The sequence below is a fragment of the Helianthus annuus genome, chromosome 4 (genome assembly GCF_002127325.2).
Source record: "Helianthus annuus cultivar XRQ/B chromosome 4, HanXRQr2.0-SUNRISE, whole genome shotgun sequence".
NCBI lineage: Eukaryota > Viridiplantae > Streptophyta > Magnoliopsida > Asterales > Asteraceae > Helianthus > Helianthus annuus.
Window position 1 is genome coordinate 202,143,396 of NC_035436.2, and position 20,345 is coordinate 202,163,740.

Here is a 20,345-nt window from a genome sequence, read left to right on the forward strand (position 1 = left end):
CTTCTCCCCCCCACAAGTCGACGTTCATCTTCCTCAGGTTTGTTCAAAATCCTTCATCTTCTTCGTCGATTACATGTGTGTTTACTGGTTTGATCGATTACTCAAGAGTTTATCTTCATCGATTATTTGTGTTCATCTTCTTCATCGATTTCTGATATTACTGGTTATGATGTCTGATATTACTGGTTCATCTTCATCGATTTCTGATATTACTGGTTATGATGTCTGATATTACTGGTTCATCTGTTCATCGATGAACTGTTTATGATGTCTGATATTATTCAGTTTATGCTGTCTGATATTACTGGTTACATGTCTGATATTCAGTTTATGATGTCTGATATTACTGGTTATGATGTCTGATATTAATGTTCATCTTCTTTATCGATTACCTTCTTCATCTGTTCATCTTCACAAGTGTGTTTTTTCTTCATCGATTTTATTCAGTTTATGATGTCTGATATTACTGGTTCGATGCTTGATAGTTCACTGTTAATGGTGGTGTTTATGTCTGAATCAGGTGCTTTGTATGGAAGATGATATGGATGATATGGAAAATAATTCATTTACACCAACTTGGGAGAATGGCGCAGAATCGCCAATATTGCTTGAGCATGTTGTTGGCCAAGGATCGACTAAGTACAAGATAAAATTAAAATATGGAGGTTACTTTCGGTTAGCTAAGAACTCATACAAAAAACGTTATTGTTTTGGCTTTCAAAAATGTCTTAACATTGACACTTGCATATACGACTTTGATGATTTGAATGAAGAGGTTGCCACTCATTATCCTCCGGATCCGGAGCTATCCTTTTCAGTTTTTTATATCGACAAATACGCTACTAAGCAAAAATTTGTGAAGGTTGATTCTCATGAGAACTTTAAATTCATGCTTAGTATGTACGAAGTTGATAAAGAATTAACCATTTATGTGACAATGAATAATAATGTCGAGACAAGCTCGGTGCAAGAAAGGTAAATATTGGTTTAGATACATTTTAAATATGTTTAGATACATTTTAAATATGTTTTTTTATAGGGAATCGGATGATGCTCATGATGAAGAAGATGAGGAGGATGAATCAGTGACTTTTAGTACAGATGATGAAGTTGGGCATGCAAGTTCCGAACCGGTAACTGTTAGCAGCAAGAATGGAACTATCAAAGTTAACTCCACGTATGAAAATGTTGTAGAGTTTAGACGAGCGTTGTCCCATTATGCAATCATGAATGAATTTGCATACTTTACCGAGAAAAGTGAACCTACACGGGTCACAGCAAGGTGTAGTGACTTGCAATGCAAATGGAGGATACATGCTTCTGTTATGCAAGACGGAATTTCATTTGAGGTAAGTGTATTGATGTAACTAATTTTAAAATTAGAATCTAATAATATTTTTAATAAAATGTATGTTTTATTAAAATTCTGTAGGTTAAGAAATTGGTCGAACCACATTCTTGTACTAGAAGCAACAAAGGTGCTAATAAGGTGGCAACACAAGGATGGGTTGCAAGTGTGCTTAGACATAAGTTGAAATGCGATGGGGATGTCTCAATTAAAGAACTCCACAAGTGGGTTAAGATAAATTTCAATGTTGATCTACCCTACATGAAAATCTTTCGAGGTAAAGAACAAGCTTATAGTGATTTGTACGGGAATTGGGAAGACTCATTCATAAAGACGAATGCTTTTAAAGAGGAACTATTAAGGCGAAACCCGGGAAGCGTTGTCGAAGTTGACATTGAGATTAAAGGTAATAAGAAACTATTTTTACGCTTTTTTGTTTCACTACTAGCTTGTTGGAAGGGGTTTCTTGTTGGTTGTCGTCCCTATATTTCTCTAGATGCATGCCATCTAAAAGGCAAGTTTAATGGGGTACTAGTCGCTGCTAATAGTGTTGATGGTAACAATTCTATTTTTCCGGTGGCTTATGGTGTACTTGAATCTGAAAACAAGAACTCATGGATATGGTTTCTTGAGTTACTTAAGAAAGCAATCGGTACGCCTAATGGACTAGTTATATCATCAGATATGCAAAAGGGTCTAGACATTGCAATTACACAAGTTTACCCTAATGTTGAGCATAGAGAGTGCATTAGGCACTTATTTAGTAATTTCAAGAAGCGTTTTCGTGGTGATTTATTCACAAGAAATTTATGGCGAGCTGCAAAGACGTGAAAGTAATTAGTCAAAGATGAGCGGTTGATTTCGAATTTTATGTTTTTGGTATCGTATTTATGTTTTTTGACCGGAAATTATTATGAACGGAATTTATGTTTTGATTATTATGAACGGAAATTATTATGAACATAAATTATGTTTTGTACTTTTTGGTTTTATTTTTTTATCATTGTAAATAGGGGCGAAGAACTATAGAAGAATTGGGGTGATAATACATAAATTGGGTAAATATGTAATTGATTTTACATATTAGAGTGGGGAAATATGTAAATATTGATTTACTAGTTCATTAAGGGTAAAATAGTCATAAATAAGGGTCATTTTAATGAAAAGGGGAAATATGTAATATATATCAGTTAGGAAGGGGAAATATGTAATTGATTTTTTGGTTTGGGTAAATACGTAATAAGGCAGCTTAGGAGGGGGAAATATGTAAAAAGCCCAATACAATAAACACGTGCTGGTTGTCAAGGCACACTTTCTCGTGTTTGGTCACTTTGCCCGAAGCAGCCTTTAAAGCAACCTAACCCACCATGAAAACACTACCCCATATGCCCACAAGCGGGGAAACCCCTGTTACATCCGCACATACATGTTTTTCTCCTACCCATCCAAAGACCAAAATGTCGGCTAGTCGAAGGGTAGATCTCCCTTCCAATGGGTCAGTTAAGAAATTAACGGGTGCCCGTGTCTTTTTCTTAACAGAAATACCAACGCGTCTGAGTATGTCAAAAAAGACATCCCTAACCAAATCATGTCGGTATTTGAACCCTGGGAGCTCTCTACAATGAAGTGCATACTCCCCAAAAGAATCCAAACACGCCTTATGACAAACAGGACATTTCTCATCAACTGGAAATAAAGGAATCATGAGGCGATACTTAAGGATAGTACGGTACTTCACCGGCGACATATGCTGCCCTAACTCATCTATAGGTATGGCAAGAAGAAATTCTTGTGCATGTGGTGCTCGTAGACACTCAAAAATGGCTTTTGATCTAATGGTCAAGCAAACTGTACTTCATTGTCGTGGACAATTTCACGAAGATATGAACTAAAAAATTAGAGTAAATTGTAATTTATGTCCATGAGGAATGAGGACGACATCAACCTAAGTCCATATTTTTAAAAAATGGATACTGGCGTCCCTGGGGTTTGATTTTTGCTACACTGTGAGTCCCTCAAGCCAACTGTCATCAATATATCCCGTTATATGTGTGACGAAATATACTATACTAAGGGCAAAATCGTCCTTTCACCTAAAAAAATCCTAACCACCTCCAAAACCTTTTCTCTACCTATGTTATCCACGACAACAAAATCCACCTTCTCTCTTATGCTAGCAAACAACAAAAACATAACAAAGGGGTGCAAATGAAAGGGCATTTTGGTCTTTTCATCATGATTCAAATAGAAATGTGATGTCAGCAAGCGGGATGGACTCAAATTGTAGCAAAAATAAAACCACGGAGAGACGGGTGTCTATTTTTTAAAAAATAGAGACTCGGGTTGATGTTGCCCTCATACCTCAAAAACGCAAATTGCATTTTACTCAAAAAATTATGTATGACACACAACCCAAATACAACACCTCAGAGACGGACCCACTCCCCTTTCTATGGCGGTGGGCACACACCTTAAAAAAATTTATGAGTAAATTACAAGTTTTGTTCTTTATCTTTATAGCAAATTTCAGGCGGTGTCCTTTGTCTTTAAAATTGATGAGTTTTGTACTTAATGTTTAAAAATCTTACACGGTATGTCCTTTGAGCTTAACCCAGTTAATTTTAAACATTAAGTGAAGGGCAAATTGGTCCTTTTACCTATTTATTTAACAAAACCATTTAATAATTCAAACAAGATGAATTATAGTATATTATAGAGTAAACTGCAATTTTACCCCTAGGGTTTAGGGTGATTGGCACCCTTACCCCCCTAACGAAATAATTACGATTTTACCCCCTAACATTTGTTGTTATGTCGCAACCCCCCGGCTTCAAATTACCCTGGGGTTTCATGGTGAATGGCAGTGGCAGTGGTGGCAGGGGGTAATATCACAGAGTGAACAAAACACAAGGGGTAATATGAAAGGGCATTATAGTCATTTCAAGTTATAGTCAACATATCAGTCAATAAATTTGAAGCCGAGGGTAAGGTTGTGACATAACAGCAAACGTTTGGGGGTAAAATTGCAATTATTTCGTTAGGGGGGTAAGGGTGCCAATCACCCTAAACCCCAGGAGGTAAAATTGCAGTTTACTCTATATTATATGTTTATAACACACTCTCTCTCTAAAATAGATATTCTCTCTTTAAAATACAACCACACTCTCTCTTTCTCTTTACTCTCTCTCTCTCTCTAGACTCCCACACTCACCACCACATACCGCCACAAACACCACCATCTACCACTACCCACCCACCCACACACCACACCAAACCAACACCACCTCCATATCCTTTTTTGTCGGCGGTTCTTCTCGTCCGGCGAAGCACCGGCGAGGTAGAAATCTGGTGGTTATCGGTAGTGTACAAATCAGCAGCCGGAAAACGGACCGGTAAGAGTCTGAGAGGGTGGGTTCGCGTAAACAGGTCGGGTTATCAATGTGTTCTACGAATTCACCGTTGCAATCGGGGCAACATAAAGATGAATGTTGCCGGTGAGTTGGAACTACGGTGAATCTTCGCATCTGTAGCACCATCATGCTGATGAAGACCTGTTTATTGACATTTGTGAATTTAGGATTTTGAAACCCAAAACTATAATTGACCATCAGTTAAGAACAGAGTCTTGGGTATGAATTTAGGATTTTGATCTAAAACTAAACAAAACCTAGATCCGAGAAAATGAATGTTTTGTTCAAGAAAATCAAAATGTTTTTATCTTTTCTATGAAGAACAAAGTCTTGTGTGTGATTGATGATAAACTGGCCTTTTGGAATTTGGTATGAATGTTTATATATGTTATGTTTTCATTATTTCATCACAAATTTAGTCTGTTATTATATTGAGAATTGTGTCAGAATCCCCAAATTAGTTAGCAAGAACCCTAAAGTAATGTGGGGTGGATGGTGTTGGCAGGTGATGGGGTATGGTGGTGGTGCTGGTGGTGGTAGGTGGTGGGTTAGGCTCTAGAGAGGAAGTATGTGTGTGTTTAGAGAGATGTCATTAGTATATATAAAATTGTTTTGTTTTAATTATTAAAATGGTTTTTTTAAAATAAATGGGTAAAGGACCAGTTTACCCTTCATTTAACGTTTAATATTAACTGAGTTAGGCTCAAAGGATATAACGTGTAAGATTTTTAAACATTAAGTACAAAACTCATCAATTTTAAAGATAAAGGACAACGCCTGAAATTTTCTATAAAGATAAATGACAAAACTTGTAATTTACTCAAAATTTATTTAATTTATCGTTGAAAATCCCGACCGCAACCCATAAAATGTTTCGTTCGCACCCCCTAACATTTTTCAAACCGACCCCTAAGAAAAATTATACTATAAATTAAAAAAATAATATAAACACTAGTTATTTGATATATTATCTAATTTCCATACTCTAAGCTCATTAACCAACCAAATTACCATTTACTCATTAATTTAAACATCACACCCAAATTCTAATCTTGCCCAACTCGCCTCGCCGTTCCCTTGTTGCCCAACAACAACAGTCGACGTCCTGCCAGAATCCCCTAGCTATCAACCTTTTTCCGACCAAGGTACGTTTTGTTTCACCCCTTGTTCTTTTGTTTGTTGTCTTGATTTTTTTTATTCGATGATTAGGGATATTTTAGAGATTAGAAATTAGAACTAGTTTATGTTATAGTTTGAAACTTTCTTTGTTTATGTTATTAGAATTAGATTTGTAAATTTTGTTTGAAACTTTATTTGTTAATGTGATGAGAATATAGATTGAAAACTAGGATTTGAAAATTGAAAGTGAAATCTTGTTTAAGGTTGTTAGATATTTAGATTCTAATGATTTATTGATTATGTGAATCAGAATCAAGATTGAAAAGTGAAATTGAAACATTGTTTGTTTACGTGAATTGATTATACTTAAATTATAATGATTTATTTTGATTCTAAATAAGAGCTATGAGTGATTCTATTATGGAATGGTTTCTCAAAATGGAAGGTGGGGAATCATCCTCCAAAACTCCCAAATACGTTGGCGTCGATACTCTTTCTTTGGATCCTCATGATCGCAAGCAGATTTCATCATATAACGTTTATCAACGAGATGAGATTAGAAGGGCATGCATACTTAAAGGACCTTGTCCACTGAGAAGTATAGACTTCCCGCTAGCAATGTGTCATGATAATGACTTCAAACGATTTAAGGAAGATTGGCATGAAAGATATGAGTATAGGGGATGGTTAGAGAATAGTGTAAAATCGGAACGTGTGTGTTACTTATGTTGCTACTTGTTTAGGGGAACCTTTGGAGATCAAAGAGACACATTTGTTTATGAAGTTTATAACGGTTGGGAAAAGGTACATGCGACCCTTAGAAAACATCTAATCCTAGTTGATAGTTTTCACAACCAATGTTTCAAAAAGTGTGTTGATTTGATTAGCGGAAATCAGTCGGTAGGAGCAAAATTAAACAAAAGGACTGATAAGGAAAAACATGAATATCGACTTAGATTCGGTGCTTCAACTATGCTTGAAAAAAAATCATGTTTAATAAAGGAATGTCGTTTTGTGGTCATGATGAATCAAAAGATTCACTAAATAAAGGAAATTTCTTGGTGCTTTTAAAACTAATGGGTCAAATAAACGAAGACCTTGGTAAGGTTATCTTAGAGATTGCACCCGGAAATAACCAAATGACAAGCCTAAAATTCAACTAAACATTAAACATTGTTATGCTCAAGAGTTACTTGATCAAGTTTTTGAATATCTTGATGGTGATGCATTTTCTTTATTGGTTGATTCATTATGTGACGTATCAAAAAAATGAGAAAATGGCTGTTGTTATTCGATTTTTGAATAAATTTGGGATTGTTAAGGAGCGATTTATTGGGCTTGTTTATGTCAAGAAGACGAACGCGTTAATGCTCAAATCGGTTATTGATGATTTATTTGTACGACATGCGTTAAGTTTGGCTAGGATTAGAGACCAAGGTTATGACGGTGCAAGTAACCTGTCGGGTGAGTTTAATGGCTTAAGGGATCTAATTTTAATGGAAAATGTTTCGGCATTCTATATTCATTGTCTTTCAGACCAACTTCAACTAGTTGTTGTGGCAGTTGCTCACAAACATACAACTATTTGGAGACTTTTTGAAACAGTAGCAAGTTTAGCAAATATCGTATGTGCATCTTCCAAATGACAAGATATGCTTCGTGAAAGTAAAAAAAAGTAACATGGAAAAAATCCTTTGTATCGGAAGTGGGTTGAATCAAGAAATGTCACTTTCAAGGCCCGGAGATACACATTGGAATTCCCACTACAAAACGTTTTCTCGTTTGCTTTTTTTATATCCAAACATTGTGGAAGTTTTTCATTGGGTTGAAGAAACGGGTTTGAATCTTTCTTGTGCCAAACAAGCAAACAGACTTCAAGGGAATATGAAAAATACGGCTTTGTATGTTACACACACTTGATGGAGCATATTCTAGACATCACACACATTGTCTCAATGTCTTCAAAAAAAAAAGAGAGAAAGATTCGTTGAATGTGGTTAAATTGATTTCTTTCACCAAAAACCATATGGAAAAGCTTAGATTAGAAGGTTTTAATGAGTTTTTGGAGAACGTTAAAAAGTTTAGATTAAAAGGTTTTAATGAATATTTGGAGAACGTTAACTCTTTTTGAGACAAGTATGAGGTTGAAGTGAAAAATATGGATGGTGAATCAAAGTGGTCAAGAAGAAAAACAAACATCACAAATCGGCACTATTATGAGTATGATTGCTTCAATGCGGTTCTAGATATGCAAATACAAGAGTTTGGGAATCGTTTTAACGAGGAAACATTGGACTTACTTGTTTGTATGAGTTGTTGGAGTCCATGTGATAATTTTGGTGGGTTTGACATTCCAAAAAATACTAAGACTAGCCGAGATGTATCCATATGATTTCGATTAAACCGATAAAAGAAGGCTTCCGATTCAACTCGCGACCTATATTTTGATCTTGTGAAAATGTGGATACACAATTTGCCAACTTTGATGGTTTATCAAGTCTTGTAAAGTTAATGGTTTCAACAAAGATTCACCTATCATTAACATTGGTATATCGTTTATTAAAGCATGTTGTCGTATTACCCGTCGCAACCGATGAAGATGTTTTTCGACAATGAAGCACGTGAAGACCGACTAGTGTAATTGGATTGGCGAAAGGAATTTAAGTGATAGTTATATATGTTATATTGAGAAAGACTTGCTTAGGAAAGTTTTTCTAGACGATGTTATGGATATAGACTTCAGAAAATGAAAAGACGTGAGGGGACAAACCCCCATACCGCCTAGCCTAATAAACACAAAATATTTTTTGTTAGGTTTGTTTGCATTGAATATCATGTCCTACAACTTGAAAGTGTTATTAGATGTCATTATGATTGATTTTAGACTATATTTTGTTTCCTAAGTTAATTGGGTATATTTGTAAGTTCGATAGTAAATCTTTCAAAAACGGTGTATTTTTCAAACATGCTCAAAAGGTTAAAGTTAAATCCGTTTAAATTTAAAGCTCAAAAAGTTATTAGTTAAATCCGTTTAAATTTAACCCGTTACAAATGTGGAGCATCCTGTTGTTCCTGTATTAACTGAAGTCGACGCAACCATCTTATTAGGTGGTAAATTGGGAATTGATCTCAGTAAGTCTCATGTTTTAATTCAGGGGTCGATTATTGATGAAGGGGTACAAGGGGGTTGTAAATGAATTGCCTTTCGATAAATATTCGTGGGGTTAGGGTTTCTGGCAAACCGGGATGGATTAGTAAGTTAAAAAATGATAACGGGATTTCTTTTATTGGTTTACAAGAGACTTTAGTCTTTGATTTTCAGTCGTCTCTGGTGTCTAGATATTGGGGAGGCTCGGGTTTTGATTTTGAATTTGTAAATGCGAATGGAAATTCGGGTGGTCTAGCTTGTATTTGGGACCCGAAAATGTTTGCGAAGGATATGGTGTATAAAGATAGGAATTTTTTGCATATATCAGGTTCGATTTTGGCTGGCTCTGTTCGGCTTAATGTGGTTAATGTTTACGCTCCACAAACAAACATTGAAAAAAGAATCTTGTGGTCGAAACTCAATAGTATTGTTGATTCTAGTCGTGGGTGGTGGATTATTTTTGGTGACTTCAATGCGGTCAGGAACCGGGATGAAAGGAAGAAATCCAAATTTGATCAGGTTTGTACAAACGACTTCAATGATTTCATTGATGAGGCGGGTTTACGAGAATATGACTTGAAGGGGTTGAAATATACTTATATGTCGAATAGAAGAGGTGTATGTACATGGAGTAGGATTGATAGATTTTTGGTATGTGAAAATGTTTTTAATAAGTGGCCAAACGGTTGTGTCCAAGCTTAAAGAGAGATAAGTCTGATCACTCTCCTATAGTTTTTTCGGTAGTTGATGTTAACTTTGGTCCTAAACCGTTCCGGATGTTCGATTCGTGGTTAGACCGCCCAGGTTGTGTGGAAATTATCAATTCGGTTTGTGGGAGTTGGGTTAATCATGGGCCTTCTGATAGTAATTTGCTCAACAAATTTAAAGCTCTTAGATCCGCTTTGAGAGCTTGGTTTCGCACGTTTAATGATAAGGAAAAGGAAGAGTCTCGGCTACGTAAAGAAAAAGAGGATTTAGAGGTCCAAATGGAACTTAACGATCTTGATGAATCAGATTTGTGGAGTTGGTCCGAATGCAAGAAGGCAATCGAAGAAATTGAGCTCCATAAGGCGCATGATCTTAGACAAAAATCCCGCGTTAAATGGGCATCTTTGGGGGATGAGAATTATAAGTTTTTTCATAACATTGTAAATGGCAGAAAGGCGAGAAACTCTATTCCGGGCATTATGATAAATGGGGAGTGGGTTACTAAACCTACGTTGATAAAACGAGAAGTGCTTCGATTTTTTCGCAACCATTTCAAAGAGATAGTCCAGGATCGGCCGGCTCTAGAGTGTACGGGTATGAAGAGGCTTACGGATCACGTGAGTCAAGACTTGATCTCTTTGTTTTCTAGACAAGAGATAAAAGATGCGGTGTTCGATTGTGGTTCTAATAAGGCTCCAGGTCCGGATGGTTTTAATTTTCGGTTCATAAAGCGATTCTGGAATCTTTTTGAAGATGATTTTATTAATATTATGATGGAGTTTCACGCTACGGGTAATATCAGTTATGGTTGCGGGTCTTCTTTTATTACGTTGATTCCTAAGGTGGGTTCTCCCGTGGGGCTTAGAGATTATAGGCTGATTACCCTTGTTGGGGTGGTTAGTAAGGTAGTTTCTAAAATCCTTGCGAACCGTCTCAAAAAGGTGATGGGTCAAGTCATTTCAGAGACTCAATCGGCTTTCTTGTCTAACCGTTTCATTCTTGATGGGCCGTTAATGCTTAATGAAATTTTGGAGTGGTTAAAGAAGAGAAAGAAAAAGGTTTTTTTTTTGCTAAAAATAGATTTCGAGAAGGCCTACGATAATGTCAATTGGAACTTCTTGATTTCTATTTTGTCTCAGATGGGATTTCATCCGTTGTGGTCTGAATGGGTTAAAGGTATTTGTTATTCTTCTAGAGCCGCGGTTTTGGTTAATGGATCCCCGACTTTTGACTTTCGTTGTGAAAAAGGCCTCCGTCAAGGAGACCCACTGTCTCCCTTCTTGTTTTTGATTGTGATGGAAGCTCTTTCGTGGCTTATAAAAAAGCTAAGACTATTGGAGCTTTTAAGGGTATTAGTTTTGCAGATGACGAAGAGTATTTAACCCACCTTTTTTATGCCGACGACGCTCTCATTCTAGGGGAGTGGTCGAGAGATAATATTACCAGTGTTGTTAGGATTCTCCGCATTTTTTATCTGTGCTCGGGCTTGCGTATTAATTTACACAAGTCAAATATTTTCGGTGTGGGGGTGGATGACCACGAAGTGGATAGCATGATGGACCTCTTGGGATGTAAGAGAGGGAGTTTCCCTTTTACCTATCTTGGCATCCAAGTAGGGGCGAAGATGACTCAGATTAGGAGTTGGGATCCGGTGGTCGAAGTGGTTCGAAATCGTCTCGTGTCTTGGAAAGCTAGGATTTTGTCTATAGGCGGCCGTCTAATTCTAATAAGGTCGGTTCTTGAAAGTTTGCCAGTTTATTATTTATTCTTATATAAAGCTCCCAAGGCGGTGACCGATTCTATTGAGGCCATTATGAGGCGATTCCTTTGGGCGGGTACGAGTGATGATAAAAAAATTTCGTGGGTGGCTTGGGATGTGGTGACTACTCCTAAAAATAGGGGGGGGGGGTTAGGTGTGTCCAAATTGCAAGAGGTGAATGATGCTCTTTTATTAAAATGTACATGGAGATTTAAGAATGAGGGTAGTTGCTTGTGGAAGAAAATTATTTTGGGTGCCATGGTTCGAGTAGACCTTGGGCTTTGCTTCCTTGTTCGGCGTCGTCTAGCGTGTGTTGGAAGTACATTGTCAAAGTGGGCGAGTCAAAGAACCAAGATGGTATGTCTCTGAATTCTTTTTTCATTGGGGATGTAGGAGATGTGAGCTCTTTAAACTTTTGGAGCGATAGATGGTTGCGTGAAGCCCCTTTGCGTGTGGTTTATCCACACCTTTTTAGATTAGAAAGATGCAAATGGGTTTCGGTTTCTCAGCGGGTCGTTTTGGAAAGTAACACGAAGGTTTTACATTGGGATTGGTGTGCGGCTCCTTCCACGCATGAGGAAATTTTCGAGTTATATAGCCTTCTCAAGTTTTTATCATTTACACATTTCCTCTGATATAATCAAATTCAAGTTTATTTGGGTTAACTTAAAAGAATTAAAATTGTTACTGGGCTACTCTGTTGGCACAAAATTTGAACAAACCTTCCAACCCTGTTTCACATATATTATTTTTGAAAAAAAAAATCATTTTTCAAAAGGTTTGTTGAAGGATATCACAAATCGAACAAACTATGATGTTGGTTTAATTTGCTTAAAATGGATTTTTCTACAATTAAAAGGATGAAGAAGAAGAATTCTTACTTGAGAATGGCGGCTGTGAGGAATCTTGATGACGGTTACATGAAGGGTAAATGGTGCATGTGAGAATGGAACACATGGATTTATATTATTTTATGTGTAATATTACTTCGTTCATGTACGTAACAAAGTATTGAAACTATTACTTGAACGGCGTGATTTGGTGATGCGTCAGTTCAAAATATAATTGTATATTACAATATCATTCTATGAATTAAAATGATGGTGGTTAAGAGTTGTTATGGTTGGTTGTGTCGGTTGAATGTATAAGTCAATCAAATAACAGTTTTTTTTTTTTAAGTTACTTCTTTTTTTGAAAGGGTATGTTCATTTATGCAAGGAGTGTAACCTAAGGTGGTATCCCAAGTTACTAATTGTATAAGAGTATAATGAAGTTTACTTTTCAAAAAAAAATCGTTTAAATTTAAAGACAATTTATATGAACACGTATATAGATCGGTGAAGAAGAAAAATATCAGACGCATGTGCGTGTATTTATTTCATATTTGACTAAATGATAAAAGTATGGTTGGGACTTGAGGCATTAAGTTTTCTCTCCATTAATCATTTATTTATTGATAATTAATTTTAATTTGATATATTATAATCAAGTCTAGTGGTTAAATGTGTTTCGAGTAAATTTTGGGTGTTACGGGGTGCAGTTTGTTGCCCGTCTACCTGTCATTAATCTGTAATCGTCTATGTTTTAATAAAAAGTAATTTAATACCAAAAAATATTGTTATGAAAAAAATTCAATAACACGTATACAAAACTTTTGAACACATCTAGTAGGAATACTTTCATCATATGTATTTATTTTATTGGTCACTTGAGTCCAATGTCAATTGCACATAACACATGTGCATTTCTTAAATAGAGGAAAGAACTGTTTTACCAACCCTATCTCTTATCCTTGTAAAAAATATACATAATGGTTTGATATACCTTCAACAATTCAGTCGATAATGTATGTCCTCGTATAGAACCCTCCTCTAATATAACAACTATTAGTGATCTTCGTATCTAAAGAAAAATAGTCATTCTAACACCTACAATCTTCATCTTCACAACCTCTATAAATTAATACTCGATAAATTAATAAACTTGATAAAATTAATAATTTGTCAAGTCCCAACTTGAGACCAGTACAAAATTGGACCCCGGTCGATAAAATAATAAAATAATATTTTTTTTTAAATCCCAGTGCATAGATACTGGTCCCAACGAAACTATAAATTAATAATTAGTAAAAGATTCCAAATTCTAACCATGTTTAATGCACTCTACATGGAGAAGAAATGTGCATTGAAACTTGTTTTTGTATATATATTTTTTTTTTGTACCATGAATTAACTTTTTGTATTAAAAAACAATTAACTTGACAAATCCGATTAAATTGTGAATGTACATTGAACTTAGAAATTTAAAGGTCATACGTAAAACCACTTTTAAATTGTTAATTTATCGATATAATAATATCTTGCTAAATTAATAAAATATCCTGATCCAACATTCTTAATTTATAGAGGTTTTAATGTATATGTGATTTGCCTTTTTGGATGACTAGAATGTGAACCCCCTCTTCGATCAAGTGTTGTCGTATTTGTAGCTCCATCAATTGTTTACATCTAAAACCACATCCCAATAGATTTGGAAACCTCCAACTTTGATGTGTATCAAATGATCATCTAGCTTATTTCTCGGCTATGGGCCAGATTAGTTATTGGAGATCCTAGCTCCCTTTGAAAGAGTTAAGCTGCTCAGACTAGTGAGTAACGCCCGCCACTCTACCTTTGTTTAAGGACCGGACCTTATAAGCTGCTTAGACTAGTGAGTAACGCCCGCCACTCTGACCTTATAAGCGGCAAACTCCACAAATGATACATTTGAGATATGTAAGGGTTGCTTTCAAGATTTGTAATTTATTAAACTACCACCTAAAGATATGTTACCCCATTTTGGACCTACACATGAACATGGATATGCATTGGACTCCACTTCACAAATAACATAACATAACATGCAACTGCATTTGCAAAACTTCAATTCCCTCTTCAAACATCAAACAGTAGCCCCCATAATATAACATAGGGTGTTGTTAAACTTCAATTCCCTCTTCAAACATCAATTCCCTCCTGCATTTGCACGTCTGGAGGTTTACTGAGCATGTGGGATCCGGCGGTTTTTGAGGTAACACAGGTGGTGAAACATAACCGCTTCTTACTTACCTCAGGCACTTTAAAACACACGGGGGAATATGTGAATGTGATCAACGTTTATGCGTATAATGACCCGATTGACCGTCGGGGGTTATGGGCGGAATTGTTGGCCACGAGGAGGAGTATAGGTGGACTTTGGGTCATTGTGGGGGATTTTAACGATGTGCGAATACCTGAAGAAAGATTCAACTCAGAATTCGTGGCTTTAAATGCATTTTATTTCAACCGGTTCATACAATTGGCGGAGCTTTGTGAATACCAAATGGGAGGGCGGAAATACACTTACCACGCAGACAATGGTGTTAGTATGAGTAAGTTAGACAGGCTACTAGTTTGTCATGACTTTATGAATAAATGGCCGCAAGCTTCGCTAGTCGCCTTGTCCAATTTTGTTTCGGACCATAGCCCAATACTATTATCGGTTAGCTCGGTAGACTTTGGTCCAATTCCATGCAGAATTTTCAACTCCTGGATGGAATTACCTGGGTTTATGGAATATGTGGAGCAGTTGTGTTTGGAATTTCGCTTCGAAGGACCGGCAGACTTGGGCTTAGCAACTAAACTAAAATGGGTTAAATATAAAATAAAGGGCTGGGTCAAGGAACTAAAGGCTGTAAAGGAGGCTGAGTACGGTGCAAAAGTCTCTCAGTTGGAGGCTTTAGAACTGTTGGCTGAAGACAGGTCCTTATCACCACAGGAGTTGGAACTAAGGGCAGATTGTAAACGATACTTAATGGACGCCGACAGGTTGAAGACCATGGATCTAAAACAGAAATCTAGGGTGAAATGGGCGGTGGATGGAGATGAAAACACGGCATATTTCCACAGGGTAGTCAACGCTAACACTAGTAACAATCGGATAAACGGGTTGATGCTTGATGGGGAATGGGTCGTAACACCGACACTTTTAAAGGATACCATATGTTCTTTTTTTGCTGAAAAGTTTTTGGAACCTTTGGATAATAGACCGAGTCTCATATGCCCGAACTTGGCTAGTGTGTCAATGCAAGAAAACGAGAGGCTAGTAGCTCCTTTCTCGGTTTCTGAAATAAAAGAGGCCGTGTGGGATTGTGGTAGCGACAAGGCGCCGGGACCGGACGGGATTAATTTTAGATTTTTAAAGAGATGTTGGGGTCTCCTTGAAAATGATTTTGTTAAGCTACTGGAAGAATTCTATAACAATGCGACAATTTCACAGGGTTGTACTTCTTCGTTTTTGGCCTTAATCCCAAAATGTGGTGACCCGGGTGGATTGAAGGATTATAGACCGATTAGTTTAGTCGGGTGCATTAGTAAGGTGATCTCCAAAGTACTTGCGAATCGACTAAAGCCGGTGATCCAAAACTTAATTGCGGAGGAACAAACCGGCTTTTTGACGAATAGAAGTATTATGGACGGTCCCCTAGTGCTTAATGAGTTAATAGCATGGATGAAGAAAAATCGAAAGAGTGGGTTTATACTTAAAGTGGACATCGAGAAGGCGTATGACTCGGTAAGTTGGGCTTTTTTAGAATCGATACTTTCACAGTTGGGGTTCTCAGGGGTGTGGATAAAATGGGTTATGGCAACAGTAACATCTGCTCGTGCATCAGTATTGGTGAATGGTTCTCCTACACATGAATTCCCGTGTTTCAGAGGATTGAGGCAGGGCGACCCACTGTCTCCATTCCTCTTTTTGATTGTTATGGAGGCGTTGACTGGGGTATTAAAGAAGGCCGGAGAAATTGGGTTGTTTAACGGGCTACGATGTGGCAATAACGGCCCTATTTTATCGCATTTCTTATATGCAGATGATGCGGTCTTCGTGGGAGAATGGTGTACAGAAAATGCTAGAAACCTGAACAGGATATTACGTTGTTTCTATTTAGCTTCGGGTTTACGCGTCAATGCAGCCAAGAGCAGTTTATATGGCATCGGGGTGTGTAGTGAAAATACAAGTTCCATGGCGGATGTCTTCAAGTGTAGGGTTGGGTCACTACCGTTTAAACACCTGGGGCTTCAGGTCGGGGCAAACATGAACATGGTGAAACATTGGGACCCGGTAATGGAGGTTTTTAAAAAAAGGCTATCGGCATGGAAATCAAATATACTTTCGTTTGGAGGGAAGATAACATTAATAAAGTCAGTCCTTAATGCTTTGCCTACTTACTACTTCTCAATTTACAAGGCGCCGCGTCAGGTGATTAAGCAACTTGAAAGGATGAGGAGGGAATTTTTGTGGGGAACAAATTCAGACCATTCAAAAATGACTTGGGTCGCATGGCAACACGCTATGACACCGCGAGAAAAGGGAGGGCTGGGGTTAGGTTCGTTGAGGGAGGCAAACCTAGCCATGCTAGCAAAATGGTGGTGGCGATTCAAGGTCGATACCAACGGTTTATGGAGGAAGGTTATATGGAGTATACATAATAGCTCAAGATCATGGCAGTTTATCCCAAAAAAGGTAACCATTGCGGGTTCGTGGAAACAAGTGGGGAATTTGTCGCAAGACATGGGAGAATATGGGATGAATTTGGCACTATTATTCAGAGGCATTCTAGGTCAGGGGGATCAAATAACATTCTGGCAAGATAAATGGTTGTTCGAGAATCCATTGCAATACGAGTTCCCGAATTTATTCGAGTTGGAGCAACAGAAGACAGCTAAAGTGGCAGATAGGATATTCGACTCAGGCGGTCTTTTGACAATTAGGTTCAGATGGACGCGGCCTCCAGATTCAGAAGCAGAGCTCACTCAGTTAGCGGAGCTGGAACATGCTTTGATGTCAGTTAATGTCAGGGAGGGCAAAGATAAGTGGAGCTGGGATTTAGACTCGTCCGGTAACTTTTCGGTAAGCAGTTTGAGAGTTAGATTGCAAACTGAAAGATTCCCAGATTTGAATTTGGCATTTGAATGGAATGCGTGGGTCCCAATTAAGGTTAACTTCTTTTCGTGGAGGTTAGCGCTTAACCGCGTACCGACAATGGTAGATTTGGCTAGGAGAAACGTGCATTTCGAATCTCTAACTTGCAAACTGTGTGGAGAATCAAACGAGTCGGTCGAACATCTATTTGTTGCTTGTGGTTTTGCACAGCTTGTTTGGGACTTCATCGCCCAATGGAGTAGGTGCAATCAGGTCTTTGTGTTTGGTATAAAGGACTTGTTTGAGATACATCGGCATGTGAGAGGATCCCCGAGGTGGAAGAAGATGTTGTACTCTATCATTCAAATAGCGGTATGGTGCATTTGGAGATGTAGAAACGACCGAGTCTTCAATCGAAAGGTAACAACCGCGGATGGAATAAAGGATGAAATTCGACAGTTGGGATTTTTGTGGGTACGCAATCGGACCAAGGGACAATCCATGTCATGGCAACAATGGTGTAATTTTGAGGTTGCTTAGTATGCGTTTTTGGTGTATATGTTCTGTTACTTTCCACTGTCATGTACCTGGTAGAGCTAACTGTTTGGTTAGCTCAGGTTTTAATAATAATGTTTGTTAGCCTTTCAAAAAAAAAGGGTGTTGTTAAATATACCCAAAAGTCAATCTTTTAGGAGAAAGAATTGTGGGTAGGAGAGAGAAAAGAGTTGTCATTAATTACCTAAAGCATTAATTATCTAGAATTTCTATTTTATTTTTAAATTATTAATTACAATCATTATTTTTAGAGTTTTTTTTTCCAAACTAGTGTTAGTGGAAAAAATATTTACTAAAATGGTGTTTATTGAAAAGTATTTACCAAAATGGTGTTTCTTGAGTATTTTGTGTGTCTTTTCTTTGTAACCAACATATTAAACTTTTATAATATTTCTATTAATAAGTTTATGAAGTGTATATTTTTTTATTCTTTAATAATTTATATTTTTTAACAAATCTAATATTTTTAGAGTTTTTTTTTTTTCCAAACTAGTCTTTTCTTTGTAAACAACAGGTGTATCCCCACTAGCCGGGTTCCGGGAAAATAGATTTGTGGCGGGGCAAGCGGTACTGAAAGCAGAGTCAAAGAAGGTGGAAAAGCACGGAGGCAGTTCGGTTCTTGTCTAGAGTTCAGCGTGTGGTCCATAGCAACTTTTCGACCCCTCAGGGGCGAGGCTTTGTTTTTAGTAGATTAGGGTTTTCTATTCAAAAAGGGATGGCGGCGCAGTTTGTTGCTCGTCTACCTGCTATCCTTATGTAATTTGCCCTGATGATTGGAATGAAATTGCTTAAAAAAATATTTTTTTTATTTCTCTGATCAACTTTTTATACTTTTTTTAGTAATAACTCTTTTAAAAAACATATTAGTTTTCTTTTTCTTTTCCTATAAAATTAAATCATTATCTATTTTTGTATACTTATTTTACACCTTTTTCTTAAACAAGAATTGATCTTTTTTTAGTTCAAGATTAATCCAAGTTATTATTAATACTATGATTATTTTATTAACATTAAAATATAACTTACTAGTTACTAGGCACTGTAGTGCATCATCATGAGTTTCAAAAACAGTAAATCAAAATGGAAATGGAAATGGGTATCGAGCTGCAATTTGTAAATAAAATTTTAATTATAAATTGTAATAATCTCTTGATTATTTCTCTTATATAAATTCCAAGTAAATCATTAAGTTATAATAACGTAACTTATATTTAAAAATTAAAAAGTATATTGATTGATTGAAAAAATATCAATCGTTAAAGAATTAAAAAAAATAGATACTTGATTAATTTAATAGAATAATATAAAAATATAATTATTACTTTTGACTTTTATAATAAAATAATGTAATAAAGTAAATAACATAAAAACATAATTATTCCTTTTGACTTTTATAATAAAATAATGTAGTAAAATGTTTAATCATTACCAAGTTTGACTAATGGGTAGATTTATCTTTGTATTGGGTGTATTTATCATACCCCTATAACATAACCCTACATTGCTGACCCTCTTAAATGCATATTATCTACCCACCCCACCATAAATACCACCCTCATCACCCACCATCCAAAAGTGATACTCACCATGAAAACCTTCATCATACCTTTCCTTTTCATCTTCTTCCTCTTCACTCTCTCCATTTCAACCCGACCCGACCCACAGACCAACAAGCCCAAACCCAACAACAAGAAAGGTGGTGGAGACATCGGCAGCGGCTACTTCGGACCCGGTTCAGGAGGAGGCGGGTTTAACATACCCGGGTTTGGTAACAATTGGCCCGGAAGTGGTGCGGCTGGTGGGTATGGGGGAGGCTATGGTGGGCCGAAAGGTGGCCACTCTAAAAGTGGGGTGATCAGGCCCACTATGGTGTGTAAGGATAAGGGGCCTTGTTACAAGAAGAAGCTCACGTGTCCGGCTAAATGTTTCACCGCCTACAGCCGCTCCGGCAAGGGGTATGGTGGTGGTGGTGGCGGAGGTGGGTGCACTATGGATTGCAAGAAGTGTGTGGCTTATTGTTAATATATTTATATCTATATATCTATATGGATATTATATATAGATATTATTTAAGTATTACGCCGGAGTAGCTCGTTCTGTCTAGTTTCTTGCTAGACCGGTTTTCTAATATAAGTTTGACCGTTTAAAAAAAAAGTATTATGCCGGAGTACGGTGGTTGTGGCGGCGGTGGTGGCGTTTTACGGTTGAGATATAGCCTGTGGCCGGATGTACTGCTGTTTTTATTGATATGTATGTATAACACTTATGTATTTTTGATGAGAAAGTTTGTAATGGTAATGTATTATTATATGAAATACATATGTTATATATTGTTATTGGATATTTGTATTGGATAAA

The 20,345-nt window shown here is 36.9% G+C and overlaps 2 protein-coding genes across 2 annotated transcripts; both read left to right on the top strand.

Annotated features, from left to right (window-relative positions):
* The first annotated feature begins 1,226 nt into the window (after positions 1–1,226).
* LOC110893254 lies at positions 1,227–2,179 on the top strand. The gene is made up of 2 exons (XM_035989532.1): positions 1,227–1,349; positions 1,433–2,179. The coding sequence occupies exons 1-2, from the start codon at positions 1,227–1,229 to the stop codon at positions 2,177–2,179; spliced, it is 870 nt and encodes a 289-aa protein (XP_035845425.1).
* Positions 2,180–19,533: 17,354 nt separating this feature from the next.
* Positions 19,534–20,345, top strand: LOC110938031 (heterogeneous nuclear ribonucleoprotein A3 homolog 2). The gene has a single exon (XM_022180505.2). It carries the CDS (start codon positions 19,575–19,577, stop codon positions 20,007–20,009), a length of 435 nt encoding a protein of 144 aa, XP_022036197.1. The 5' UTR covers positions 19,534–19,574; the 3' UTR covers positions 20,010–20,345.